The sequence below is a fragment of the Pristiophorus japonicus genome, chromosome 3 (genome assembly GCF_044704955.1).
Source record: "Pristiophorus japonicus isolate sPriJap1 chromosome 3, sPriJap1.hap1, whole genome shotgun sequence".
NCBI classification, from domain to species: Eukaryota; Metazoa; Chordata; class Chondrichthyes; family Pristiophoridae; genus Pristiophorus; species Pristiophorus japonicus.
In genome coordinates this window covers 244,964,444-244,983,251 of record NC_091979.1, presented here as the reverse complement: position 1 = coordinate 244,983,251, position 18,808 = coordinate 244,964,444, and the positions used below count along the sequence as shown (strand labels likewise).

Sequence of the window (18,808 nt, the reverse complement as noted above, 5' to 3'; positions counted from 1 at the left end):
TTCCTGATTATTGCTGCACCTGCATACTCACTTTGTGTTTCATGCACAAGGACCCCCAGGTCCCTCTGTACTGCAGCATTTTGCAACTTTTCTCCATTTAAATTATAATTTGCTTTTCTATTTTTTCTGCCAAAGTGGATAAGCTCACATTTTCCCACGTTATACTCCATCTGCCAAATTTTTGACCACTCACTTAGCCTGTCTATATCCCTTGAGAGATTTTTTGTGGCTTCCTCACAATTTGCTTTCCCACCCGTCTTTGTATCATCAGCAAACTTGGCTACATTACACTCAGTCCCTTCATCCAAGTCATTAATATAGATTGTAAATAGTTGAGGCCCCGGCACTAATCACTGCGGCACCCCACTAGTCACTGTTTGCCAATTGGAAAATTACCCATTTATCCCAACTCTCTATTTTCTGTTAGTTAGCCAATCCTCTATCCATGTTAATATATTACCCCCAACCCTGTGAACTTTTATCTTGTGCAGAAACCTTTTATGTGGCACCTTATCAAATGCCTTCTGGAAATCCAAATACACCACATCCACTGGTTTCCCCTTATCCACCCTGTTTGTTACATCATCAAAGAACTTCAGCAAATTTGTCAAACATGATTTCCCTTTCATAAAACCATGCTGACTCTGCTTGATTGAATTATGCTTTTCCAAATGTCCTGCTACTGCTTCCTTAATAATTAACTCCAGCATTTTTCCAACGACAGGTGTTAGGTTAACTGGTCTATAGTTTCCAGGAAATTTTGGTAGATTACAACCAATGCATCCACTATCTCTGCAGCCACTTCTTTTAAGACCCTAGGATGCTAGTCATCAGGTCCAGGGGACTTGTTCACCTTTAGTCCCATTATTTTACCAAGTACTACTTCTTTAGTGATAGAGATTGTATTAATTTCCTCCCTCCCTATAGCCCCTTGATTATCCACTATTGGGATGTTTTTAGTGTCGTCTACCGTGAAGACCGATACAAAATATTTGTTCAACATCTCTGCCATTTCTCTGTTCTCCATTATTAATTCCCCAGTCTTATCCTCTAAGGGACCAACATTTACTTTAGCCACTCTTTTCCTTTTTATGCACCTGTAAAAATTCTTACTATCTGTTTTTATATTTCGTGCTAGTTTACTTTCATAATCTATCTTCCCTTATCATTTTTTTAGTCGTTCTTCGCTGGCTTTTAAAATTTTCCCAATCCTCTGGCCTCCCACTAGTCTTGGCCACATTGTATGCCCTTGTTTTCAATTTGATACCATCCCATATTTTCTTATTTAGCCACGGATGGTTATCCGTTCTCTTACAGTCTTTCCTTCTCATTGTGATATATTTTTGTTGTGAGTTATGAAATATCTCCTTAAATGTCTGCCACTGTTCATCAACCGTCCCACACTTTAATCTATTTTCCAAGACCATTTTAGCCAAATCTGCCTTCATACCTTTGTAGTCTCCTTTGTTTAAGCTTAGGACACTGGTTTGAGATCCAACTTTCTCACCCTCCAACTGAATTTCAAATTCAACTATGTTATGGTCACTCATTCCTAGAGGATCCTTTACTAGGAGATCATTTATTAATCCTTTCTCATTACACAGTACCAGATCTAAGATAGCCTGCCCCCTGGTTGGTTCCACAACGATTTATAATTCCATTGGTGTCCCCGCTGGAAGCAACAGCTCAAGAATCCCCTCCCCCCTCCATGATATCAACACAAACCATTACAGGGATGCTGGGAGGAGGTGCCATGTGTAGGGGTAGGTAGAGACTGAAAAAGGTATTCAACCGAGTTCAACAATTTCAGTCCATAATCTCTGCCCATACTTTGCTCCCTTTTCTTCTTTTTTTAACCTGCCCCCACCCCCCCGATCTCATGTAATTTTTTTCCCTCGGTTTCCCAATGGCAGCTGGTCATTACTCCACCAATCACACCCTATCTGGACTCATCTTTTTCTTACTTCTGCCATTACCAACTCAACTCGGCCCATCACCCCTTTTGTCTCTCAAATCTCTCCTGTCTTCCACCCTATCACAGACCTTCCCTTTTGTTCTTTCCTCCCCTCCCCCTTTCAGTGCTCCTTCAGAATCTGTTCACTTCAAACATTCGTCAGTTGTGACGAAGGGTCATCGACCCGAAACGTTAACTCTGTTTCTCTCTCCACGGATGCTGCCTGACTCGCTGAGTATTTCCAGCATTTTCTGTTTTTTATTTCCGATTCCAGTATCCGCAGTATTTTGCTTTTGTACTGATGAGCTGCTTTCACTGGGTGTACATGGATTGATATAAACCTCCATTTTAAACCTAAATGTGTTACTTTGTGTGAGCCATAGGACCAAAAAAAAATCCCAAAATGTTACTTTTAGACAGGGCCTTACCGATCCAGGGCGTGGCTCTGGAACCTTGTCCATGTATCTCGACCACCGAAGTGGAGATTCCTGGTCTTCCTTGAATGGCCCTTCAAATGTCTTGCGGATGTCGGCAATGGTGTACTGGCAGACAGCGGACGTTTGTACATTTTGCCTTCATTATTATCGAAAAGAGTGAACAAACATTAGTGAAATCAGAGAGACAATGATCTCACGTTATGCCGCAGGATATCAGCTGCCCGAACGCATGAGGTGATTGTCTGAAATTCCTCCCTCCCTTATTGTAGCGGAGGGGTTTCCTCCTAGCAATCTGTGGCAGTTGGAGGTCTTGCAAACAGACGTCACTTTTTGCAAGGGTCACTCTTTCCCCCATTATACTTTTCTAATTCACCACAAAAAAAAATCTCGCGAGAGATCTCTTTCTTCGTTTTATATGGGTTGACACTAGTGTTGCCAACTCTCCAGGATTACCCTGGAGCCTCCAGGAATTGAAGATTAACCTCCGGGAACACTGCTGCATGCAAAACAGGGAGAAAAAAAACGTTGGGGCATTAAAAAGAAAGAAAAGAAAGACTTGCATTTATATAGCGCTTTTCACGACCACCGGATGTCTCAAAGAGCTTTACGGCCAATGAAGTACTTTTGTAGTGTAGACACTGTTGTAATGTGGGAAACACGGCAGGCAATTTGTGCACAGCAAGCTCCCACAAACAGCAATGTGATAATGACCCAGAAAATCTGTTTTTTTGTTATATTGGTTGAGGGATAAATATTGGCCCCAGGACACAGGGGCTAACTACCCTGCTCTTCTTCAAAATAGTGCCATGGGATCTTTTACGTCCACCTGGGAGGGATCTTTTACGTCCACGGGGCCTCGGTTTAACGTCTTATCCGAAAGACAGCACCCTGACAGTGCAGCACTCCCTCAGCACTGCACTAGGAGTGTCAGCCTAGATTTTTGTGCGCAAGTCCCTGGAGTGGGACTGGAACCCACAACCTTCTGACTCAGAGGTGAGGGTGCGACAGTCAGGATTAATCCCATTGGGTAACAAAGAGTCTGTCCCCTTCGCAATTGATCGGGGGAAGGCAGTGCACCTGGAGGTGGACCAACGGCAGGAGTGTGAGTGATGGGGTGGGTGATTCGGGTGGAAGGACATGTGATGAAAGCTCCAGGAATACACTCACCCAGAATTGGCAACCCGAGTTAACCCACCTGCTAAAATACCACAGAGGGGAATGTCAGACAGCAGCACCTCTACCACCTAGAAGGACGAGGGCAGCAGGTGCATGGGAATGCCATCATCTGCACGTTCACTTCCAAGTCACACACCATCCTGATTTGGAAATATATCGCCGTTCCTTCATTGCCGCTGGGTCAAAATTCTGGAACTCCCTCCCTAACAGCACTGTGGGAGTACCTTCACCACACGGGACTGCAGCGGTTCAAGAAGGTGGCTCACCACCATCTTCTCAAGGGCAATTCGGGATGAGCAATGAATGCTGAGTTTGCCAGTGATGCCCACATCCCGTGAATGAATAAAAAAGTCTTCATACACGAGTGTCACACAATGTAATTTCGGGATCTATATGCATGTTTATATTTTTTAAACTTGCCCGGGGTCCTTTTTTACACGATCAGTCTAGCTCAATAGCTTAGCACATTGAACAAAAACACTAGTTGACAAGGTTAAAGATAGGCAGTTCTGCTCAAAATCACCATTTGCATTTTTGACCACGGATTGAAAAAAATTACTGACAGGACCTTTTGAAAAGGGGAACCACAAAGGAATGCTTGGGCTCTCCACAGAAATAGTAACACAGCTGGGTGAATGAGTGCCAAATAAATCAGGGAACGGGCAGCGTGTTACACTTAGGGTAAATAGATAGATGACAGATTTAGATGAGGAAAGATGAGGAGGCTCAAGTGGAACATAAACACCGGCATGGATTGGTTGGACCGAATGGCCTGTTTCTGTGCCGTATATCCTATGTAACCCTATGTAACCCTATGTAAATATTCAGAAGTGAAATCAGGGCACAGTAGGTACAAGGTTGTGCAGGAGGAGTAAGTGTGAGAGACACCACTGTTTACCACGGGCCGGTTGTACATCACTGATAATTCTAAAAGGGTCATTCTGGCTTTGAAGGCAATAGTATAAACTGGGCAATATTGATTCAGCCACCTGTTATACATCTTTCCCCATTTCAATTTTCGTTGCAGGCGAAAGAAATGAAAATCGGGAAAGATATATAACAAAAACAACTTGGGTCTTTAACTTTGTTTAACATCTCAAGGTGCTTTCCAGGAGCGTTATCAAACAAAACAGGCAGCTGAATTGATACCGTCCTGTTTTACATGAGCGCCCGAAGTAAAACTTACCCGCCAATGAATTCATCCAGTGAGTGGCAGTACAGGCCAGGTACATCCCAAGTTGGATTCATGTCGTACGGTGAGTTAGCTGATGTCAGACAGAGGTTGGGGATGTACCATTACAGAAGGAAAATCCCTGATCACTGACTGGTGAGCCCCCCTATGAGAAAGGGGCATGTGCGGACACTGGGTGAGGGCAGAAACAGGCTCAGATGTGATGCCCTCATGGTCAAATTGCCTGACAACATTCATGCCAGCATAATGGCCACTTGTCTGAGGAGCCAGTTGAGTCTTATCCTAGCTAGGCGTTAAAAGGAAGATGAAGCCAAAATATACCAGCAACAACTTGTATTTATATAGCGCCTTTAACGCAGTGAAATGTCCCAAGGTGCTTCACAGGAGTATTATTAGACAAAGAATTTGACACCAAGCCGCATAAGGAGAAATTAAGGCACATGATCAAAAGCTTGGTCAAAGAGGTAGATTTTAAGGAGTGTCTTAAAGGAGGAAAGAGAGGTAGAGAGGTGGAGGGATTTAGGGAGGGATTTCCAGAGCTTGGGGCCTTGGCAACAGAAGGCACGGCCACCAATGGTTGAGCGATTATAATCAGGAATGCTCAAAGGGGCAGAATTAGAGGAGTGCAGACATCTCGGGGGGGGGGGGATTGTGGGGCTGGAGGAGATTACAGAGATAGGGAGGGGCAAGGCCATGGGGGGATAGTGGGAATGAGAAGGAGTTACAAGACATCCGAGAGTAAAAGGGGAGAGTTAGGAGTTTAGAAAGGGGAGGAGAGGCGGCCCCAGTAAGACAGCCTATGCATGGCATGGCTGTATCGCTTCCAAAATGCTTCCACTTTCAGCAACATCCGAGGACCACCCTTCCCGGATGATTAATCATGCTCACACAAACCTGTCAGCAATCTATAACGGCTCTCCCAAAGTAGGCATGACTAATCAAACAGGGAAACAATGTCGCCGATTCAGGAACATGTAATCAATCTCCGAAGTGCTGAAGTTTCTCATTCTCCAAAATGCCTCGTGAAATTCAATTCTCCTTTCCAGCGGAGATAATTGCGGAACATTTGCACTCACATTTCAACCCACTGCCTTCATTACTGTGCCCTCGTGAAAAAGAAGTTGCTTAGAAATGACCCTCAGTGCACAAACTATTCCAAAAGCTGAGCTTTTGAGTAAGCAAGTTTAGTTCTGTCAAACACCATCTTTTCGTGATGGGATTTAACCCAAAGAGTACACCCGTTACTGTTGTATGTGGAGAAAGAGTCAGACTGAACACTGTGAGCTCAAAGTAAAGTTGTGACCTTAGTCTTTTATTGCAGGTCTCCAGAGTGCCTCTCCAACCTGTGAAGCCTCCTTAAATACCTGTGCTCCCAAGGGATTATGGAATCCCTTGGGACTCCAGGGGATGAGCCCTCTGGTGGCTGTACAGAGTAAATACAAGTCCACATATATAACAACACTCCCCCTCCAAAGTCAATAGTGTAACTATTTACAATGTGAGTCTATCTGGGGCCCTTCTTGCCCTGGTTGATCGTCTCGGTGTGAAAGCTGGTGTTGTTGAATCATTTGTTGGTCCCTCGCTGGGCTGCTATGCAGCTGGCCTTGCTGGGCTGCCTGTTGTGTTGGGCCCTGCAGGGCTGCTGTGGATGATGGGTTCTGCTTTGTGGTCAATCGTGGTGCCGGTTGCCACTGGTGTATGTTGGGGGATCAAAAAAGGGAGGGTCCAAGGTGGGTTGCTCAGGATAGTCCGTGAATCTGAATTTGATTTGATCCAAGTGTTTCCAGTAAATGAGTCCCTTTGAAAGTTTGACCCGAAACATCCTGCTTCCCTCTTTGGCCACAACAGTGCCGGGAAGCCACTTGGGACCTTGTCCATAATTGCAAACAAATACGGGATAATTGATTTCAATCTCGCATGACACATTTGCACTATCATGGTATGCACTTTGTTGAAGCTGCCTGCTCTCTACCTGTTCATGTAGATCAGGGTGAACTAACAAGAGCCTTGTCTTAAGTGCTCTTTTCATGAGCAATTCAGCAGGTGGGATCCCAGTGAGTGAGTGGGGTTTCGTGCGGTAGCTAAGCAGGACTCGGGATAGGCGAGTCTGCAGTGAGCCTTCAGTTACCCTCTTCAAGCCTTGCTTGATGGCTTGCACTACTCTCTCTGCCTGACAACTGGACGCTGGTTTAAACGGGGCAGATGTGACATGTTTGATCCCGTTACGGGTCATGAATTCTTTGAACTCAGCACTGGTAAAACATGTCCCGTTGTCGCTCACCAGGACATCGGGTAAGCCGTGTGTGGCAAACATGGCCTGCAGGCTTTCAGCAGTGGCAGCGGACGTGCTCGCCTACATTATCTCACATTCAATCCACTTGATGTACAACCAGAAGGAACATTTTACCCAAGAACGGGCCTGCATAGTCGATGTGTACCCTAGACCACGGTTTGGAGGGCCAAGACCATAAACTTAGCCTCCCTGGGTACATTGCTTAACTGCGAGCATGTATTACATCTGTGAACATAGGACTCTAAGTCCGCTTCGATACCGGGCCACCACACGTGGGATCTGGCTATCGCTTTCATCATAAGAACATAAGAACATAAGAATTAGGAACAGGAGTAGGCCATCTAGCCCCTCGAGCCTGCTCCGCCATTCAACAAGATCATGGCTGATCTGGCCGTGGACTCAGCTCCACTTACCCGCCCGCTCCCCATAACCCTTAATTCCCTTATTGGTTAAAAATCTATCTATCTGTGACTTGAATACATTCAATGAGCTAGCCTCAACTGCTTCCTTGGGCAGAGAATTCCACAAATTCACAACCCTCTGGGAGAAGAAATTCCTTCTCAACTCGGTTTTAAATTGGCTCCCCCGTATTTTGAGGCTGTGCCCCCTAGTTCTAGTCTCCCCGACCAGTGGAAACAACCTCTCTGCCTCTATCTTGTCTATCCCTTTCATTATTTTAAATGTTTCTATAAGATCACCCCTCATCCTTCTGAACTCCAACGAGTAAAGACCCAGTCTGCTCAATGCATCATCATAAGGTAACCCCCTCATCTCCGGAATCAGCCTAGTGAATCATCTCTGTACCCCCTCCAAAGCTAGTATATCCTTCCTTAAGTAAGGTGACCAAAACTGCACGCAGTACTCCAGGTGCGGCCTCACCAATACCCTATACAGTTGCAGAAGGACCTCCCTGCTTTTGTACTCCATCCCTCTCGCAATGAAGGCCAACATTCCATTCGCCTTCCTGATTACCTGCTGCACCTGCAAACTAACTTTTTGGGATTCATGCGCAAGGACCCCCAGGTCCCTCTGCACCTCAGCATGTTGTAATTTCTCCCCATTCAAATAATATTCCCTTTTACTGTTTTTTTCCCCCAAGGTGGATGACCTCACACTTTCCGAAATTGTATTCCATCTGCCAAATCTTAGCCTATTCGCTTAACCTATCTAAATCTCTTTGCAGCCTTTCTGTGTCCTCTACACAACCCGCTTTCCCACTAATCTTTGTGTCATCTGCAAATTTTGTTACACTACACTCTGTCCCCTCTTCCAGGTCATCTATGTATATTGTAAACAGTTGTGGTCCCAGCACCGATCCCTGTGGCACACCACTAACCACCGATTTCCAACCCGAAAAGGACCCATTTATCCCGACTCTCTGCTTTCTGTTAGCCAGCCAATTCTCGATCCATGCTAATACATTTCCTCTGACTCCGCATACCTTTATCTTCTGCAGTAACCTTTTGTGTGGCACCTTATCGAATGCCTTTTGGAAATCTAAATACACCACATCCATCGGTACACCTCTATCCACCATGCTCGTTATATCCTCAAAGAATTCCAGTAAATTAGTTAAACATGATTTCCCCTTCATGAATCCATGCTGCGTCTGCTTGATTGCACTATTCCTATCTAGATGTCCTGCTATTTCTTCCTTAATGATAGTTTCAAGCATTTTCCCCACTACAGATGTTAAACTAACCGGCCTATAGTTACCTGCCTTTTGTCTGCCCCCTTTTTTAAACAGAGGCGTTACATTAGCTGTTTTCCAATCCGCTGGTACCTCCCCAGAGTCCAGAGAATTTTGGTAGATTATAACCAATGCATCTGCTATAACTTCCGCCATCTCTTTTAGTGCCCTGGGATGCGTTTCATCAGGACCAGGGGACTTGTCTACCTTGAGTCCCATTAGCCTGTCCAGCACTACCCCCCTAGTGATAGTGATTGTCTCAAGGTCCTCCCTTCCCACATTCCTGTGATCAGCAATTTTTGGCATGGTTTTTGTGTCTTCCACTGTGAAGACCGAAGCAAAATAATTGTTTAAGGTCTCAGCCATTTCCACATTTCCCATTATTAAATCCCCCTTCTCATCTTCTAAGGGACCAACGTTTACTTTAGTCACTCTTTTCCGTTTTTTATATCTGTAAAAGCTTTTACTATCCGTTTTTATGTTTTGCGCAAGTTTACCTTCGTAATCTATTTTTCCTTTCTTTATTGCTTTATTACGATGCCTGGGTGGGTACTGTGGAGGTCACTGATGAAAGTGTCTCTGCCCTTCTTGGGAACCACTACACGATTGCCCCACAGAAGGCAGTCTGCCTATATAGATATTTCATCTTTGCACCGTTGCAACGGCTTTATCTCTTCCTGCATTTCCACTGGGACACTGGACCAGCTCCTGTGAAGCACACAGCTTTTGACTTGAGATAATAAGGGGTCCTGGCTTGTCCAGGTTTTGATCTGCCGGGCAGTGACGGGTGATTGTTCACTCTCAAATGCTTCCATAACCTTGGCTAGGTCTGCGGGCTGCGCCATTTCCACCCCCGTGGTGGGCAATGGCAGCCTACTGAGAGCATCGGCACAGTTTTCTGTGCCTGGCCTGTGGCGGATGGCGTAGTTGTATGCGGACAACGTGAGCGCCCATCTCTGGAAATGGGCCGATACGTTGGTATTTATCCCTTTAGTCTTGGAAAACAGAGATATAAGTGGCTTATGGTCAGTTTCCAATTCGAATTCTAGCCCAAACAGGTATTGATGCATTTTCTTTACCCCATAGACACATGCTAACGGTTCTTTTTCAATCAGGCTGTAGGCTCTCTCAGCCTTAGACAGACTCCTGGATGCATAAGTAACCGGTTGCAGTTTCCCGAAATCATTAGCTTGTTGCAATACACACCCGACGCCATATGACGATGCATCACATGCTCGGACCAAACGCTTATATGGATCATACAACACAAGCAATTTGTTTGAGCATAACAATTTTCTCACTTTTACAAAGGCATTTTCTTTGCCTTTGCCCCAAACCCCTTCACCCTCTTTTCATAGTCAGACATGCAGTGGTTCTAGCAGTGTGCTGAAACCCAGTAAGAAGTTACCAAAGTAGTTCAAGAGTCCCAGAAACGACCGCAGCTCTGTCACGTTATGTGGCCTCAGTGCGTTCTCGATTGCCTCCATCTTCGCGTTGGTGGGCCTGATGCCGTCTGCCGCAATCCTCCTTCCCAAGAACTCCACTTCAGGCGCCAGCAAAACGCACTTTGAGTGTTTTAACCTGAGCCCCAGGCGGTTGAGTCGCTAAGAACCTCCTCCAGGTTCTGCAGGTGCTCGACTGTGTTCCGACCTGTGGCCAAGATGTCATCCTGGAAGATCACGGTGTGCGGGACCGACTTCAGTAAACTTTCCATGTTTCCCTGGAATATCGCTGCTGCTGATCAGATTCCAAACAGGCATCTGTTATAAACAAAAAGACCCTTGTGCGTGTTGATGCAGGTGAGGGCCTTCGATGATTCCTCCAGTTCCTGCGTCATGTAGGCTGAAGTCAGATCCAGCTTTGTGAACGTCTTTCCTCCCGCCAGCGAAGCAAAGAGGTCGTCAGCCTTTGGTAGTGGGTATTGGTCCTGCAGGGAGAAGCGATTGATAGTTACTTTGTAATCGCCACAGATTCTGATGGTGCCATCTCCCTTGAGGACTGGGACAATAGGACTGGCCCATTCACTGAACTCGATCGGTGAAATGATGCCCTCTCGTTTCAGCCGGTGTAGCTCGATCTCTACCCTTTCTCTCATCATGTACGGTACTGCTCTCGCCTTGTGATGGATGGGTCGCGCCCCCGGAATTAAGTGGATCTGCACTTTTGCTCCTTGGAATTTCCCGATGCGTGGTTCGAACAGCGAAGGAAATTTGTTTAAGACCTGGGCACACGAAGTGTCGTCAGCGGGCGATAGTGATTGGACGTCATCCCAGTTCCAGCGTATCTTTCCCAGCTAGCTCCTGCCGAGCAGCGTGGGACCATCGCCTGGTACCACCCAGAGTGGTAGCTTGTGCACCGCTCCATCATAGGAGACCTTTACGGTAGCACTGCCGATTACAGGAATCAGTTCTTTTGTGTAAGTTCTTAGTTTCATGCGAACTGGCCTTGATGCCTTGTTGCACCACAACCTTTCGAAAGTCTTTTTGCCCATGATGGACTGGCTCGCGCCCGTGTCCAGCTCCATTGACACTGAGAGTCCATTTAGTTCAACATTCAGCAATTTGTGGTGAATGTGTGCACCCCATGTACCTCTGCCTCCTCTATCTGAGGCTCTGGTTCGTCATGATCCTCCATGGATCTGTCCTCCTCTGCAACATGGTGGTTTGTAGATTTAACAGGCTTAGCAGCTTACCTGCACACTCATTGGAGGTGTCCCATTGTTCCACAGCCCTTGCAAACGTACTCTTTGAATCGGCATGAATGGAAATGATGATCACCCCCGCAGCGCCAACAAGGTGTTAATGGCCTTGCATTCATCACCCTTGATGATGGACTCTGAGTCATCTGCGAACGTGCAGCTGCAGGTATTTGTGACCTGCCCTGTATGTTACGATTCGAAAACAATACTTTGTTCACAGTACTTGTAGCAGCACTTGTGTGCAGAGAATTGCTTCGTATTGTCACTGGTGGCAATGAACGCCTGGGCTATCGCTATGGCCATACTCAAGGTTGGGGTCCCTCCAGTCAAAAGTTTGCGAAGTATGGTTTCGTGGCCAATGCCAAGTACGAAAAAGTCTCTGAGCATGTGCTCCAAATGTCCTTCAAATTCGCAATGTCCTGCAAGGCGTCTTAGCTTGGCGACATAACTCTACACTTCCTGGCCTTCAGACCTTTTGTAGGTGTAGAACCGGTACCTCGCCATCAGAACGCTTTCCTTCGGGTTCACATGCTCTCAGACCAGTGTGCACAAATCGTCGTACGATTTCTCCGTGGGTTTCGCCGGAGGGAGCAGATTCTTCATGAGGACATACGTTGGTGCCCCACAGACGGTGAGGAGGATCGCCCTTCGTTTGGCAGCGCTCTCTTCCCCATCTAGCTCGTTGGCCACAAAGTATTGGTCAAGTCGCTCCACAAAAGTTTCCCAATCATCTCTCTCCAAAAATTTCTCCTGGATGCCCACTGTTTTCTGCATCTTTGGGTTCGTTATCTGTATCTCGTCGCCAGTTGTTGCGTATAGAGGAAGAATCAGACTGAACACTGTGAGCTCAAAGTAAAGTGTGACTGTAGTCTTTTATTGCAGGTCTCCAGAGTAGGCCTCCAACCTGTGAAGACTTCTTAAATACATATGCTCCCAAGGAATTATGGGATCCCTTGGGACTCCAGGGGATGAGTCCTCTGGTGACTGTACAGAGTAAATACAAATCCATATATAACAGTTACCACACAATGAGATCCGCAGATCGGGGCAGCTCGAACTGGAAGCATCCAGCCAAATTCTTTCCTTCTATTATGAGTCACTGTCTCCACGGGGACAGATTATGTTACCTGACAAAGGTGCCAAGGGGCATTTCTTTATTCGCTTCGCTAAACCTGCAGCATGTTGAGAGAAAGGATAACCGCAGTGCTTGTGGTCTCCTCCCAAGGTTGGTATTGGGGAACAACATCACCTTTGTGGAATAAGTAATGGCCTTGGGTCACTGAGTCATACAGACTGCGTAAGTTGGATCATGTGTACTCAATTTCTCCTCTGTGCAGTTTTATAGAAAAATGATTTCCAGTTAGTTATAGACTCAAGCTTATATAAAAAAACAAAAGCCAGTTGTGTAACAATGGAAGGTCACACAGGTACGGCCAAACCAGTGCTCTACAGATGGTGAGAAGCAGGGGTCACAGTCTCAGGATAAGGGGGTTGGCCATTTAAGACCGAGATAAGGAGTAACTTCTTCACTGGAGTGTTCACCTGGATTTTGTGCTCAAGTCTCTGGAGTGGGACTTGAACTCACGACCTTCTGACTCAGAAGCGAGGATGCTACTCACAGAGCCACGGATGTGCAGAGAAGGTTCACGAGGCTGATTCCAGAGATGAGGGGTTGACTTATGAGGATAGGTTGAGTAGGCTCTGCCTATACACGTTGTTCAGAAGAATGAGAGGTGATCTTATCGAAATGTATAAGATAATGAGGGGGTTTGACAAGGTGGATGCAGAGAGGATATTTCCACTCATAGGGGAAACTAAAACAAGGGGACATAGTCTCAGAATAAGGGGCCGCCCATTTAAAACTGAGATGAGGAGGAACTTTTTCCCTCAGAAGGTTGTAAATCTGTGGAATTCTCTGTCCCAGACAGCTATGGAGGCTGGGTCATTGAATATATTTAAGGCGGAGATAGACAGATTTTTGAGTGATAAGGGAGTAAAGGGTTATGGGGAGCGGGCAGGGAAGTGGAGCTGAGTCCTTGATCAGATCAGCCATGATCTTATTGAATGGCGGAGCAGGCTCGAGGGGCTGAATGGCCTACTCCTGTTCCTATTTCTTATGTTCTTATGATCTTCTGACTCAGGCAAGAGTGCTACCCACAAGGAATTTTTTTTCCAGTCTTCAATGACTACTTGAACAATTCTGACATTTACATAAGACCATAAGAAATAGAAGCAGGAGTAGGCCATTCGGCCCCTGAAGCCTGCTCCGCCATTCAATGAGATCATGGCTGATCTTCTACCTCAACTCCACTTTCCTGCACTATCCCTTGATCCCCTTAATATTCAAAAACCTATCGATCTCTGTCTTGAATATACTCAAAGATTGAGCCTCCGCAGCCCTCTGGGGCAGAGAATTCCAAAGATTCACCACCCTCTGAGTGAAGAAGTTTCTCCTTATCTCAGTCCTAAACGGCCGACCCCTTATTCTGAGACTGTGACCCCTCGTTCTAGACTCTCCAGCCAGGGGAAACATCCTCCCTGCATCTACCCTGTCTAACCTGATTACGCTCCTGGATGTTTTCCAATGTTAAATTTCACCGCGCCTTGATGCAAATGCTCTAATGCCCGCACTGTGCAGTGATCATATATCAGCAAGGCAGCCGTCCACATGGTTATTTATTTTTATTCTCTGGCCATGAATAATGAAGCAGGGATAATTCCGACCCGAACAGGAACCCTTAGCTGTCAGTAGGCCATGGCCATTTAATTGGTGGAAATTCCTTGGGAGAACAGCCAAGGTTGCAAGGAGAGAATGAGAGAACCAGTCACTGCGACACCCAAGCTCAGTTAAGACCCTGTCGACAACATAGAATCACCGGCAGGCTTGCACTGTGGGGTGTGATATGAGAGAGCTCTCAGTGCCCGTGGAACCGTACATAAACAGGAGAGAAGAATATTCTACTCTTTGAGTCTTTGGCGTTAGCCGTGGTTCAGTGGCTAGCACTCTTGCCTCAGAAGTCAGAGACATGAGCGCAAAAATGTAGACCGACACTTCAGTGATGGAATCTTTCAGATGAGGCATGAAACCGAGGCCCGTCTGCAAATAGATGTGAAAGATCCCATATAACAACAACTTATATTTATACAGTGCCTTTAACGTAGTAATACGTTCCAAGGCACTTCACAGGAGTGTTATAAAATAAAAATTAGACACCAAGGCGCGTGAGTAGAAATTGCCACAGGTGACCAAAAGCTTGGTCAAAGAGGTAGGTTTTAAGGAGTGTCTTGAAGGAGGAAAGAGAGTTAGAGAGGCGGAGAGGTTTAGGCAGGGAGTTCCAGAGCTTAGGGGCCTAGGCAACAGAAGGCACGGCCACCAATGGTTGAGCAATTATAATCAGGGATGTTCAGGAGGGGAGAATTAGAGGAGTGCAGACATCTCGGGGGGGGGGGGGGGGGGGGAGGGACGGTTTGTGCGGGGAGGAGGTTGGGGCAGGAGGAGATTACAGAGATATGGAGGGGCGAGGCCATGGAGGGATTTGAAAATAAGGATGAGAATTTTGAAATCAAGGCGTTGCTTAACCGGAAGCCAATGTAGTTCAATAAGCACAGGGGTGATGGGTGAGCAGGACTTGGTGCGAGTTAGGACATGGGCAGCCGAGTTTACGTAGCACTATTTCAAGGAGCAGCAGGGGAGTACTCCCCAGTGTGGTGGCCAATCTGCTTATTATCACGTTGCTATTTCTGGGACCTTGCTGTGTGCAAATTGACTGTCGCGTTTCCTACATTACAACTGACCACTTTCAGTTGACTACTGAGCCAAGTTGCAATTGAATGTTCCTCTAACCAGAGGAGTATAATCCATCCCGGAATACTGTCTGCTTTTTATTTCCACAAAGCACCATTAGGGCTCCGGACTGCTGCTGTGGTGGGAGTGAGGAAATGCTTGATATGAGGATAAGAACATAAGAAATAGGAGCAGGAGTAGGCCATATGGTTACTCGAGCCTGCTCCGTCATTCAATAGATCATGGCTGATCCGATCATGGACTCGGGTCTACTTCCCCGCCCGCTCCCCATAACCCCTTATCCCCTTATCGGTTAAGAAACTGTCTATCCCTGTCTTAAATTTATTCAATGACCCAGCTTCCACAGCTCTCTGAAGCAGTGAATTCCACAGATTCACAACCTTCTGAGAGAAGAAATTCCTCCTCATCTCTGTTTTAAATGGGCGGCCCCTTATTCTAAGATCATGCCCTCTAGTTCTCGTCTCCCCTATCAGTGGAAACATCCTCTCTGCATCCACCTTGTCAAGCCCCCTCATAATCTTATGTTTCGATACCTTCACCTCTCAATCTTCTGAATTCCAATGAGTAGAGGCCCAACCTCCCCAACCTTTCCTCATAAGTCAACCCCCTCATCTCTGGAATCAACCAGTAGTTAGGATTCTTCTACTTCCATAGTTTGGTTGTTTACAAAGGTGGACCAGGATGGTAAAGGCATGGTCTGCAGCAACATTTCTTCCCAAAAGTGAAACAAGAATCTGCCGAGTGGAAGTTAATTATTTAACGCGTTGAAATACGTTACAAAGTGTTTTTTGGTTTTAACTTTATTGCAGTGACTGTGGAAAATGCGTGGATTGAAGTTTGGTTCTTTTAACTCTCTTGTGAGCCAAGATCAATACCTGCCGGGCCTTTCTGTTTACAAGTGGCACTAACCTTGGTTCAACGTGCCGAGTTACTGGATCAGGAGAGGGTAGGAAGAAGTTTGCGTAAACCATGCATGCTCTCCTGGAGCTTGTCCAGGGTATCTGGCAAACTGCTCACATTTACCATGTCATTTTTTTTCATTACTCGGCTGACCATGTCCCAACTCGCACCAAGTCCCGCTCACCCATCACCCCCTGTGCTCACTGACCTACATTAGCTTCTGGTTAAGCAACACCTCGATTTCAAAATTTTCATCCTTGTTTCCAAATCCCTCCATGGCCTTGCCCCACCCTATCTCTGTAAACTCTCCCCCGCCCCCCCACCCCGAGATATCTGCGCTCCTCTAAGTCTGCCCTCTTGAGCATCCCTGATTATAATCGTTTAACCATTGGTGGCTGTGCCTTCTGTTGCCGAGGCCCCAAGCGCTGGAATTCCCTCCCTAAACCTCTCTGCCGTTCCACCTCTCTTTCCTCCTTCAAGACGCTCCTTAAAACCTAGCTCTTTGACCAAACCACCTGCCCTAATTTCTCCTTATGTGGCTTGGTGTCAATTTTTTAATAAAAATCTCATAATACTCCTGTGAAGCACCTTCGGACGTTTCACTACTTTAAAGGTGCTATATAAATACAAGTTGTTGCTGTTGATCAGCAGGAGCACTGGAGCCGGAACCTGCAACAGTCCGGCAATGCCTGGTATAGAAGTGGTTTGGAGAATCCTGTTAACACACCCACTCGTCTTTCTCTCCTTATCAGGTGAGAGAAGTGTTCCAACCTGTAATATTCTACAGAATGAGGAATTGCCCAATCTACAAGGATCACAAGGTGCTTTCTGCCTTTTTATCTTCTCTCTGGGAATCGAGAACATTTTGATGAACAGCCTTGAGGCCATCCATGTATTTGGGGGGAAATTTTAACTCCAAACACCCGGTGCGTTGGGGGGGGGGGTCAGGTGGGAGGTTAAAGAGTTAAAAATCTGAATCCCGCCCCCAGCCCACTGCCAACCTGTCGACTTGTGGTTTTAACGGAGGTGGGATGGAGGGTGGGTGACACTTAAAATATTATAATCAGGCTCTGTGACACACGGCAATCCACCATTTTAAATTTAACTCTGGCTGGTTGGGTTTCCCGGGGAAGCTGCCAGCTAAAGGGAGGCGAGGACTGCTGGATCCAGGAGGCGAATGCCTTTCTACTTACCTGCTGGAACTAACGTCCCTGCCTCACCACTCCTCCCGCAATCAGACACACCCCGACCTTTCCGACCTCCCCCTGAGGCCTCTAATCTCCAATCCCCCCTCTGGCCTCCGATCATGAGCCACCGAACCCCCGATCCCCCACCAGCCATCCGACCTACCCCCTCCAGCCCCCAATCCCCCCGCCAGCCCCCGAATCCCCCACCAGCCTTCTGACAACCCCCTATAGCCCACGATCCCCCTCCAGCCCTCCAACCTCCCCCCTCCAGTCCCCGATCCCCCTCTGGCCGTCCGACTCCCCCGCCCCCCCAACCCCCATCACACTCTAGCCCCTGATTCCCTTCCGACCACCCCCTTCCAGCCCCCATCACACTCCAGCCCCCGATCCCCTTCCAACTTCCCCCCTGCGCCCTCCAATCAACCGGCGCCCCCCTCCCCACCCCCTTTATCTCTGTGGCCTGGTGCCACAGGCCTACCTTCCCCCCTCCAACTCGCCTCTCAACCTGGCTGTCTGCGGGCAGGAATCAGTGGCTAATCAGGCCTTGCTGTTAAATTCTGCTATAACTGGGGTTTAGAACTGAATTCAACTCTACCAAAACTTATATCGTGTTTTATCACATCCTGACGACATCTCAAAAGGCTTTGCTACCGGGGAATTTCCTTTTGAGGTGGTGTCATTGTTATTTTGTCGGTAAACATGCCAGCCAGTGTGTTTGTACACAGCAAGGTCCCACAAACAGCAATGATGAATAACCAGCTCATTTGTTTTAGGTGGTGCTGTTTGAGGGATGAATATTGGCCCAGACATCAGGAGAGCTCCCCTGCTCTTCCTCGCAAAAGTGAAAATGGTATTTCTTCCGTCCACCTCAACAGCCAGACTGGGGCCTCAGTTTAACATTTCACACAAAAGACGCCTTGACATGTACCATTTTGCTTGTCACATTCCACCATTTTCTGAATGCAGTATTTGTACTCACCATTGCGATATGAACACCCCATAGAATATGGTGCTTTGCCAGCTTCCCTGGTTCAAAACATAGATACCCCTCAGGATGTTGAAATAGAAGCCATACTCTGGGATGGAACACACAATTCGGGTCTTTAGAAAAGATGTCCACTTTCGTTGTAGAGTTCTCATTCCTCCCTCATCGCTCTGTGACACAAACATATCAAGTATAGAAATATATATATGTACGCACTGCACTGTTACAGATAGCCAGTGCCAGGCAGTCATCTATCAACTTTTCTCCAAGTTTACTATGGATCCTTTGTGACTTGAAACCAAATCTACATTTTCATTTTTACATATAAAAATCAAGCATATAAAGCAGCATGCATCACACTTCAGGACAATGGAGCATTCGTATGGGACTCATCTGTATTTCTAAGAGATCCCAGAGGTGCTAACATTTTGGGACGCTGTATACCTGTATGAGCCATTTGAGACATGACATGTCATCATCATTATAGGCAG

The 18,808-nt window shown here is 46.7% G+C and overlaps 1 protein-coding gene across 1 annotated transcript in view; it reads right to left on the bottom strand.

The window, feature by feature from the left end:
- The window catches only part of sema4gb (sema domain, immunoglobulin domain (Ig), transmembrane domain (TM) and short cytoplasmic domain, (semaphorin) 4Gb), a 254,681-nt gene that overhangs the window by 34,704 nt on the left and 201,169 nt on the right, over window positions 1-18,808 (bottom strand). The window contains exons 9-10 of the mRNA XM_070876489.1: window positions 18,312-18,487; window positions 2,383-2,527 (exon numbers count right to left, since the gene is read on the bottom strand). Of these exons, the coding sequence (XP_070732590.1) occupies window positions 2,383-2,527; window positions 18,312-18,487 (321 nt within the window). The remainder of the gene's footprint in view (window positions 1-2,382; window positions 2,528-18,311; window positions 18,488-18,808) is intronic.